Source organism: Dendrobium catenatum, unplaced genomic scaffold, assembly GCF_001605985.2.
Source record: "Dendrobium catenatum unplaced genomic scaffold, ASM160598v2 fragScaff_scaffold_414, whole genome shotgun sequence".
Classification (NCBI taxonomy): Eukaryota; Viridiplantae; Streptophyta; class Magnoliopsida; order Asparagales; family Orchidaceae; genus Dendrobium; species Dendrobium catenatum.
Window position 1 is genome coordinate 212,506 of NW_021318876.1, and position 11,532 is coordinate 224,037.

General features: G+C 38.2%; 2 protein-coding genes across 2 annotated transcripts in view; both read left to right on the forward strand.

Moving 5' to 3' along the window:
* The window catches only part of LOC110115876 (hypoxanthine-guanine phosphoribosyltransferase), a 36,199-nt gene extending 32,800 nt beyond the window's left edge, over positions 1 to 3,399 (forward strand). Inside the window, exons 3-4 of the mRNA XM_028694190.1 lie at positions 2,830 to 2,929; positions 3,047 to 3,399. Of these exons, the coding sequence (XP_028550023.1) occupies positions 2,830 to 2,928 (99 nt within the window). The 3' untranslated portion in view covers position 2,929; positions 3,047 to 3,399. The remainder of the gene's footprint in view (positions 1 to 2,829; positions 2,930 to 3,046) is intronic.
* Positions 3,400 to 10,198: 6,799 nt separating this feature from the next.
* LOC114579474 lies at positions 10,199 to 10,858 on the forward strand. The gene has a single exon (XM_028694180.1). It carries the CDS (start codon positions 10,199 to 10,201, stop codon positions 10,856 to 10,858), a length of 660 nt encoding a protein of 219 aa, XP_028550013.1.
* Positions 10,859 to 11,532: the final 674 nt, after the last annotated feature.

Consider the following 11,532-nt stretch of genomic DNA (forward strand, 5'->3'; position numbering starts at 1 on the left):
CCAGCATCTTCCCTGTACATCCTCCTTCTCCCCCCTATTACCAATTCCATCCCTCCAAGACTTCGCGCCCAAATTCTTCGTCTCTCCCAAAGTTACGGCAGCCACTTCATCCCTCTAGGGATGACATCTCGTTGCTCTCCCAGTTCTAGGGAAGGAAGCTCGTCCGTTTACCTGGATCCCCTGAATCTTCTAGCACCACCTCTCTAACAGATTCCTCTACCCATTTCCCCTTCCCCGTGCGTCCCATCATACCCCATAGCCACCCTGGTGTCCACTAAGCTCCATCCCTAAGCGACTCCACTATCTTGAGGTGGAAATTGGAAATTAGGGTTGCCCACTACAACAACACCAAACCAGCCTCCGGTCAGCGATCTCTCCTTTCACCTTCATCAGTGATGACTCGAGTGAATCCCATACAGGAGTTCAGAAGACTGCTGCTCATCCAGATGCAGTGTTCTCATCCATCCACCTCGGGGTCATTTCACCTCTCTCTTCGTCGTCCTCATCATTCACAATACGAGGAGAACCTTGAAAAGATCGATTCCTTGCACTTGTGCCCCGGCATATGTAACTCTCATCACATCTGAGCGAGCAACCCGTTTGCTTCTTTTTCCTGCATCTCTTTGTGTCGGTCAGTCTTTTGAATCTGTCCCCCATTTCTCCTCCACCGACTTTCTCCTTGCCACCTCCTCTGTTTCCCTGCGGCTTCCCCTTTTGAGCGGTAAAATTACAAAGCATTAGTATTTTGTATGATCCTCCTGAGTAGTTGGCTCGCACCTCTTTCTGAATCTTCTTCTGATCTCGTATCCGATCAGTTGTGGCAAAGCTCCATGGCTTGCCCAAGTTCCTGCCGTCCAGCACTCTTTTCTTTGACACTGTTCTTATCTCCGGTTTTAAGCGCCCTCATGACATTCCCTCTCCAGGGCCGATTCAGAGATGTGATCCAGACGGCTAGCCAAGTACTCGAAATCTGTCCCGTAAGTCAGCCACGGTCCCCCCTTGAGTCCAGAGACAAAGAATTGTCATAGAAGTCTCCTCGCCCATCGGCTCGGAAGACGTATCTAATAAACAATCCTTGAACTCTCTCCAGTCCCTGATAGCTCTCTCATTTTGCCATGATACCACCGCCAAACGCCTTCCCTCTCCGACCACAATCCTGCCGCCTGTCAGCTTCTCATATCTGTCACCCGTTGACAGCAAATAACGCGTCCACCTTGTAGATCCAACCATGGCCATCTTCCCCCTCGAGATGGGCATCTCAACCTTTCTCACCTCGGATGCCCTTCCGTTACCCGGAATCTCCTTAACCTCCCCATTCCCGAAGATGAGGAAACTCCCAAGTGTCGCCGATCCTCCCTCCACGGTGGTAAGACGAATTCTCATCATAATCTCCTCTTGCCCCTTTCAAATCAGCACCTCGACACTGAAACTCAGCACCTCGACGCTGATATTCTGTGCGTTCTCCTCTCTCCCAAAATCCTGCCTACCTTCATATTCCCCCCATCTCCCTGCCTCAAAATCAACACCGACGCTGAAATCAGCACCTCCGCTGCAAAATCAAGGCACCTCTGGCGTCAATTCCCCATGCTCATCTCCTCTCTAGAGAGTGGCGCCTCTAGAGGTGGCATGTCGTTCATGCACCTTCAAGACATCTCAAACTCCGGATTCCTGCCCTCCGCGGATATGGGAGGTATCGGACTTTCCTCCCTACGCCATGGACAGCAGTGGTCTCTCTCACTTCCGATGATGTGTCGTGGATGGGTTTATCATCTCCACATAATTCTTCAATCATTTCTATCATCGCCAAGCGAACCTCCCTTCCAAACCTCTCATTTTGGTAAGATCGTCCAAGAACTTTCCCCTTCCAGGATCGTCTTTCCAGTTGACCAAACTCGCCTTTTGTAAAACTTCCACCATATCTTCTCGGCCATCTTTCTTTTAACGGATCCACAAAAACTTTTTCCGGAGACGGACGATTTGCTGAAATTTCAGAATTTCAGCGGCTCGGCAAGTCCCGGACAATCGGCGCCTCTGAGATACCATTTGAATAGAAACACTTGCGATTTCCAAGTGTTTACACCCAATAACCAAGTAAGACTCTCGGATGAAAATTGCTGTCCACACAGGGGGAAAACAGCCAAAAAAACATGGATCGGAGAGAAACGAGGAGAAAGTAAGAGAAACAAAGCAATACATATTATATCTTAATCAAGAGATGAAAAGCACTGAGCAAGATTACAACCTTTCCTTCGATTCGAGAGGAAGGAAAAACTCTCACAATCTCTAGCCGTACCTTGAGACCAAGAACTAAATACCCTAATCTCCAAAAATGATCAAATCCAAGATGATCTCAAATCCCTCCCAAAAACACCAATAAAGACAAAGGATTAATACAAAATGCCTAAAACAACCCCTTCATTCAAATATTTTCCCTTCCTTAACCTTGAATTAACCTTCAAGTGGCCCACCCCTATCCCCCCCCCCCCTTCTCTGTCTTCCGCCTCCGTAGCGATGACGGTCCAGGGTGACCGGGTGGACCGGTCCAGCCGGCCCAGGATGGGCCGGCGTAACACAAAACTCTTCTCTACATCATCACATAGCTGGCCATCACAAAGCCAACAACTTTCACCTCTCACCCCAAGCGAATCAGCAAAAGCTTAAGGAAACTCATGACTGTCCTTCTAAATCCATCTTCTTGCTTTAGTTCTTGAATTTGCAATGAAATGCAAAATGATCCATCAAAAAATATATATTATTTTTACCTCGCATATTATAATACAGTTCTCTTTTTGAATATCAATAATCCCCCATTCCTTCAAATTTTTGCAGTGCCCTGACGAGTTTGTGGTGGGATATGGCCTGGACCTTGCCGAGCTTTACAGGAACCTGACGTACATTGGTGTTCTGAAACCTGAGAAGTACAATTAAGGTAATTACATTCATTTGCATTGATGTAATTATCTGGAATGCCCCTATGAAAGAAATTTATCTTCTTTTTCTGAATAGTAATTCTGTCATCAACTGATTCTTATGATACTATTGGTAGACTTGGCGCTCCTGTGAATGAGTTCTAATGTACTCTCTGGGCAATGATTCAAAACCGGCTCCTTAGTCATATAGATTTGAGCTGCGTGCTTAAAAATTATGTGAAATGTCTGGTGAAACTCTTGAAATGAAATTGGGATATACTAGAAGATGATGCATCTGAGTGTCAACTGTATTATTATTTCATTTGCATTGCAAGTTGACTGCACCACTTTTTTGCTAATTTTTTTGCTTGCAGAGTGTTATGATCATTATACACTAGAGGAAAAAAAAAGGATCTCACTTTTCTTTCTTGGGATTATGTTTGACATTGTTGTTAAACAAAAATAATTGAAAATTTTGTGAACATCTTTATTTAAAGTGTGTACGAATAATGATTGTTTGATAAAATACTTTAATCTGCAATTTATTAAAGTAGATTCTGACGTTCCTTCTTAACATTACGAATATGACATGACAATTATATTTGCTCTTAATCATTCTCCTATAAAAGTCATTTTCGTTTAAAATTTTTTTTAGCGTTCTTTTATGTATACAACTGATATGGTATGACTGTTGTAAATTGGTTTTTTTAATTAATGTGCTTGAGAAAAGCTCCTTTGGCGATTCTATTATGTTTACTTTTTATTAAGAGGTTGTTTGGTTGCCTGAAGAGAAAATGCAGTGTAAAGTAAATGTAATGTAAAATAAATGTAATGCATTGCAAATACTTTGAGACTGTTTGGTTGTCTGTAAAATAAACACAGGATAATTGTTTCCCTTGTCTGGTTAGGTAGATCCAGAGTAAAGTAAAAGAGTTTTTTTATAATAATTTATTTTGGCATTACAACTAGTGTATTTATAAAAAAAGTGTATTTATAATAATTAGTATTATTTGGTGTTATAAAATAAAATCAGTGTATTTTTTTATTACACGATTTGATTATAATTTTTTTTTATTATAAGATATAAAATTTTACTGTGTATTAATTTAACAGTGTGTTGAAATAGACGAAAATATACTTATGATAGAGAAATTTTAATTTTAAATTATTTGAAAATTTAAATTTTTTTATTTTATAAGTAATGTTTTTACAAAAAAAAAATTCAAAAAATTAACTTGATAATTGGCATATGATAAGGCCATCCCATTTCCTAATTGCAATATTTCTTTTAATTTATTTTCGAGCTATTTGTTTTAAAAAATTTTGACAATAAAAAGCACTTCGAATGAGTAAGAGGCAGGAAAAACCTAATATCCTAATATTTTACAACAACAATATCAAGCTTTTATCCCACTACGTGGGGTCGGCTACATAAATCCTTTTTCTTTATTGTGTTCTATTAAAGGTCAAATTCTTGTTTAAATCTAATAAAGAAAGGTCATTCATAATATTTTCTAACTAGGTCTTTTTAGGTCTGCCTCTACCTTTCTTAACATAAGTCAAATCTGATATCTCTACTCTCCTAACCGGGTCATTGGAAGGCCGCTGTTTTATGTGACCAAACCATATAAGGCGACTCTCTCTAATCTTATCTTCTATTAGAGCTACTCCAACCTTTTCACATATATGCTCATTTCGTATCCTATTTCTAAGGGTAAAGTCACTCATCCACCTTAGCATCCTCATCTCTGCCACACTTAACTTTATATTATGCTTTTCTTTTAATGGCCAACATTCAGCTCCATAAAATATTGCAGGCCTCACTACCATCTTATAGAATTTTCCTTTAAGTTTGAGGGGTATTTTTATATCACACAATAAGCCCGATGCATTCCTCCATTTCAACCATCCAACTTGAATTCTGCTGATAATATCCCCATCTATTTCACCATCACTCTGAACAATAGATCCAAGATGTCTAAAACGTGTACTCTTATTAATGACTTGATTGCCCAAAGTAACAATCCCCTCACTAGGTCTATTACTACTAAAATTACGTTCCATATATTCCGTTTTAGATCTACTCAAGCGAAAACCTTTAGTCTCTAATGTTGACCTCCATAATTCAATTTTACTTTCAACTCCCTCTCTAGTCTTATCAACAAGAAGAATATCACCAGCAAAAGGCAAACACCAAGGTACATCCTCTTGCAAATGTCTGGTGAGAACATCCATGACTAAAGCAAAAAGATATGGGCTTGAGGCTGATCCTTGATGTAACCGAATCGAAATAGGGAAATACTTGGTCAAACCGCCTTATGTTTGAACACAAGTAATCGCTCCTGCATACATATCTTTAATGATTTGAATATAAGCATTATTAACTCCTTTCTTTTCAAGAACTCTCCATAGCGCTTATCTTGGAACTTTATCATATGCTTTTTCTAAATCATTAAATATCATATGTAGATCCTCCTTATTTTCTCTATATTTCTCCATCAAACTCTTAATAAATGTATGACACCCATAGTCGACCTACCCGGCATGAATCCAAATTGATTTTGAGAAACATTAGTATTACGCTGCAACCTATGCTCCATAACTCACTCCCATAGTTTTAAAGTATGACACATTAACTTAATTCCTCTATAATTCGCACAATCTTGTGCATCACATTTATTCTTAAAAATAGGAATTAACACACTCATTCTCCACTCATCTGACATCTTTTTATTCTTCAAAATAGTATTAAAAAGTTTAGTAAGCCAAGAAATACATTCATCTCCTAAGCATTTCCACACCTCTATTGGAATATCATCAGGTCCAACAGCTTTTCCACCCTTCATTGTTTTTAAAGCCTCTCTAACTTCGATTTTACTAATACGTCGATAAAAACAGAAATCTTTATTTTCATTTAGGGTCCTAAGGTCGCTATAGTCAATCTTATTTTCACAATTTTCATTAAAAAGTTTAGCAAAATATCTCATCCACCTTTGTTGAATATCATCTTCTAAGAAAAGTATTTTTTGATCTTCATCCTTAATACACTTCACTTTAACTAAATCTTTACTACTTTTATCTCTTTGTTTGGCTAACTTATACATATATCTTTCTCCCTCCTTAGTATCTAATATATTATATAAATCACTAAAAGCTAAGGTCTTTGCATCGCATATTGCTTTCTTGAATTCCTTACGAGCCTCTTTATATCTTTCCCAATTATCAGAATTTTTAAATTTAAACCAATTTTTATAACAAATCTCTTTTTTCTTAATCCTTTCTTGCACATTTAATATCCTAATATTCTTAACAAAGAAAAAGATAAGAGAGAAAACTTAAGAGAAATCATAAATGTCCACTCCTGATTTAAAAAGAAAAACATAAATTCATAATGATAAGCAACCTTCAAACAAATGCATAACAGATTAATGCAACATATACAAGAAAAACATTAGTTACAATTACATGCTTTCCTTTTGGAACAAAATCTTATGTTATTCACAGATGAATTCATTTTCCCCTAATCAAATTCTTTTTGAATGGAATAGTAATGGAAAATGCCATTGATCATACAAATCTAATTAGAAATGTAAAGAAGATAATGCACTTTATAATGTAAACTTTATTTCAAGGGAAAGGTGCTGGCCATTGTCACCAAAAGATTTTATTCTAAACTTCAAATGGAAAAAAAAAAACTTTCCACCTAAAGGAATGATGGACTTGTATCGAATTATATGTGAAAATTAATATAAGATGTGTTGTCATACAACAAAGTGGAACAGCTATTCTATTGGAAAATACTTCTGAGACCAAAACAACGAAATCATTCAAATAATAGTTCAACTTGTCAATTTCAGGGAAGGATGGGGGAACATAGTTTCCATACATATGCTCTAGTCCTTTCAAGTATATAACAGGAAAGTGAGCTTCAAAAAATTATCAAGATGGACCTCTTTGAGCTTAGTATATTTTACCAGTAAAAGCCCACAATAATAATTTCAATGAAAAATTTCAAGGCCTATATTTCTAAACAAATTAAAAATTGGAAAAAAGCAATTTTCTAAACATGAATACTCTTTCAATTAGTATATGCAACAGCAGAAATTCACCTTATTGTGCTCAACAAAAGCTTTCATGAGAGTCTTGTAAGCCTGCAAGTGCACATAATTCTCACTAAATCCAAGCCGTTTGCAGTAATATTCAATGAAGTAAGAGGTTAGAAAATAAATATTTCACTCCCGCCATCGAAGGGTCTGATGATCTGCAGCAACAATCCCACTAAAGAATGGCTAGTTAGAGCCCTTTGCCCTGCTGGATAGAAACCATTTCGACAAGCAACTATTGTCACTAGATTCCCATTGCAAAATCTCACATATTCATGGTCACATATGCTGGAATCAATAAAACATATAATAAAAAGATCTTCTCTTGAGTTTACAGTAAATCCCTGGTTTACAGTAAAGCTGGAGCCTCCTTCTTCCTATTTTTATAGTAAATCCCGGGTTTACAAAGTCCTGTAGTTCGGCGATTTTACAGGATTTGGCAGAAGAAGCTCGCGGAAGGTAGAAACTTACCTTCACAGCGTGTGGGCTCCCATGTAGCTTGCGACAAAAATGTTCTAACTATCGTTCCGATCAGGAAGGGAATGTCGTCGACGGGGCAAAACAGACCAGCAACGAAGGTGGCAAAGAGGCGTGCGAATAGGGTTTCCGAGTGAGCGAATTCTCGTCTAGCCTCCAATCAAAGTGTCGTATCATCCGTTCCGATCGGAAAGGGATGCCGTAATAGGAGTGAAGTCGATCAACAACGAAGGAGGCGGAGAATAGAGGGAGCTGGGAGAGAAGTCTTCGGTTTCGCGAGAGGGAGTCCGAACGGCCTATTGTAATACATGGCAAACTTTCGTTCTGAGAAAATTTCTAACCCGCTCAATTTGAGCGGTTTTCAATGTCCCACGAATGGCCTATTGTAATACACAGCTAATGCTTCGAAAAATTTACTTCTATTCTGCTCAAAATCAACCAAACAACCTAATTTAATAAATGCGGGTAATTATATTACTTTACCTTCCTAATTCTGCATACCAAACAGCCCCTAAGTAAACTCATTTTTATATCATGAATCAAAGGACTGAGAGTTAGAGAGAGAAGCTCTGAGAGAAAATAAGAATTTTCTGCGGGTTCCTTCAAATTTCAAATTCGCGGCTGTTCCTTGAAAGCAATGGCGACGGAGGGTCGCCGACCACCGATCTCCGGTGGTTAAGTGGATGTTCGTCGCACTTCCATATGTATGTATCATGGTCCAACGCGGTCGTTTTTCTCTTCCCCGCCGGCTTTTGGTGACATTCCTCCAAGTTTTTTGCAAGGTTAAAAAACGAAGCTTCGTCGGGAGCGCCATAAGTGATCAATGAAGGAGGTCTAGTTTTGCCTCCTAAAAAAGCTACATAAGTTGTAGGAAAAGGCAAAGGTGTGATGGAAGAGAATTTGTCTAATGGGCATATGAAGAATAGAGATCTCCTTGGTGTCAGGGAGCTTGTAGTAGCTACTTCATCTACAAATTCTATTTCAACTGAAGATAAGTCTGCTTTCACTGGTAAACAAACTGTTTTCCAAAAGGCTGCTGAAAATCAAATTGATGCAGATGATATGATGGTTTAAGCTATGGATAAAGCAAGGATGGATTTTCCGGATATTATTGCTATTGAAGGCAATGGTACCCATGGATTAAATTCTAATGATTTTGATAAAGTACATGAATGTAATAACGGAGAATTGGGTGCGTGCAAGGAAGCCGTCAATGAGATTTCTGAAAGATCTCTTCCAAATATACAACAAAATGCATGGACCAGAAAGGAACACATTAAAGTAGCTCATCTGAGCTTGGGTGATTTCAGATCTGAAGATGGATTTTCTGTTAAACTAAATGAGGACAAGGTGTTGGAAAACTCAAGGAGGCTCCAAAATTCTATTGTTATCAAGTTTTCGGAAGTAAAATACCATTCCCAGTGGTTAGTACTGAACTCAGAAGACAATGGGCTCCTTTTGGGAAGTTCCATTTAATAATGTTAGGAATGGACTGGATCATCTGTTCATTATACGACAAAGAATCCATGGATGCTATCTTCAATAATGGGCCTTGGTTTGTTAATGGGAAGATCATTGGTATGGATAAATGGTCTCCTAAATTTGACCCGTCATCCTTAAAAGGGTTGTGTGCCCCTATATGGATTAGGCTCCCTAATCTCCCACTCCAATGTTGGGATGAAATCAACATATGTAGAATTGCATCAATGATTGGGAATCCACTCATGATTGATGGTAATCTTTTTCAATGGGGAAGGAGGGAGTTTTGTAGGGTATGTGTTTGAATCAATCTGGACATTGCCTTACCTAAAGAAGCTTGGGTGGAAAGTAGTTCGGGCAAGTTCTATTAAAAGTTTGAATATGAGAGACTCCCTGATTTCTGTTTTTGCTGCGGGAGAATTGGTCATAGTAAGAACAATTGTTTAGAAAATTCTTCTAATGACACTACTGGCTCTATAAAGGAAGGGGAATCTTCAAAGGTGATTATTGAAGGCAATTCTAATCCCAGCAATGCTACAAACTATGTAGCTAAAAATAATGAAAATAATGGCTATGGTCCTTGGCTTCAAGTTAATTATGGAAGGAAGAGAAGTTCTTTCTTCAAAAAACCAGGTTCTCTGGATAAAATACAAGTTGCTGGGAAAAAGTTGATGCTGTACAAAAGAAACCGGTCTGGAAGGAAGTTGAACCAGTGAAATTTCCAAATGAGGAGGTGCAGATTTCTCATATGGAGGAAGCCAATAAAGATTCCAGTAAGGGGTTATCTCAAATTCAGAATACAGAAACCTCTTCAGAGAACTTGGTTGTTAAAAGTTTGAATGTTCAAACCTCTTCTTTGATCTCTACTAACAAATTCAGTTTATTAAATGAGCTGGGTGACGAAAGGGAAATCTTACCAACATAATTGGTTGAAAACAAATCATGTGAAGAACTGGGAGGAGCTTCAAAATACAAAGAGGAAGAACTCATCAGCAAGAGTGAGTTTTTAAGCAGTTCCTTTTTTAACAAGGAAGGAAGTCCCTCTATTATTAAGAATAAAGGCAATAAACAACTTAAAGGACTAGGTCCTATCAACTCAACTCCTAGAAGTAGGAGGGCTGAAAAAGTTATCAAAGATAGGATGGGGACTTCATCCCCTCTTATTCAATGAATTCATCCATAGCTTTTAGGAATTATAGAGGAGCTAGGAAAAGGAGAGCTTCTCTATACATGAAGGAAATTGCCAAAGATTTTGGGGTTTTTTTCATTGGTTTGTTGGAAACCAAAATCACTTCTTTTGAAAGAAAGGAAGTGGATCTTCTTATTGACACCGAATGGAACTTCTATTGTGTTCCGTCAGAAGGCTTATCAGGAGGCATTCTTGTGTTATGGAAAGTCAATGTAGCTTCATTTCAAATATTAGAATCCTCGTCACAATTGATTGTGGGGGACTTGGAGGTTCACAACAAAGGTACAATGAGGATTGCTTCAATCTATGGTAGCAATGATGTATATAGAAGGAGATGGCTTTGGGAAAGGCTGGAATTCTTTGCAGATAAGGAACTTCCTATTGTCATAGGAGGTGATTTCAATTGCATCCTTTCAAGTGATGATAAAAGGGGAGGGAAAAGATTCCAACTTTCCCTTGAATCCAAGGAAATGAAGACCTTTCTTGCTAACAATGACTTCCATGAAGTTGGATTTGTGGGTCCAAAATTCACTTGGTGCAACAACAAGCAAGGAGCAGACCGAATCCTTGAGAGACTGGATAAAATGTTTTATAAATTCAGCTGCTATGACAGCCTCAAATCACCTCTTTGTAAGGCACTTGGCACGTGTAGCTTCAGATCACTGTCCGATCATCTTGAACCTTATGGTACATCAAGCTAGTAAGAGGATAGTAAGGTTTGAGGATGTTTGGGCTCAAAACAAAGCTTCAATGGCTGTGGTGAACAAAGGTTGGAAAAGGAATTATAGAGGAAATGCTGCCAACATTTTAAATTGTAAAATGAAAAAAATCTCTAAAGGCCCTTTACTATTGGAGCAAAGCCAAAATGCAGAATTTACTCTCTCTAAAAAAGGAACTACTAATTCAAATTGAAAACCTCCAACTGAAAGAGGCAAAATGAAGGAAATCTTTCTATAGAAGAAAGCTACATGCTAAAATCTAAAGTGGGAGAGCTCAATTCAACTCTTGCCAAGCTTGATACATGGATGGTGGAGGGTGACCGAAATTTAAAATTCTTTCAAGCCTTTGCATCATCTAGAAGAAATTCGAACTTTATTTCAGAGATTATGAATGAAGTTGGAGAAGTAGTGGAGGAACAAACTCTTATTGAAAATGTTTTTATAAAACATTTTCAGGAGAAATGGAGATATCGTAGCTACATACCAGAGAATTGGCCTTCTTCTTGGAGCTGCCTTGATGAGGATGATAGATGATCTTTAAGCAAAGCCTTCTCAATTGAAGAGATGGAAATTGTTATCAAACAAAGTGGTAATAATATCTCACCAGGTAATGATGGTATCACTTTTTCATTCTTTAAAGCTTATTGGGAGATTAT

Bases quoted from the DNA above. Each gene is read 5' to 3' on its own strand.
- LOC114579474 (XM_028694180.1), top strand. From the start codon at position 10,199: ATGAAGGAAATTGCCAAAGATTTTGGGGTTTTTTTCATTGGTTTGTTG.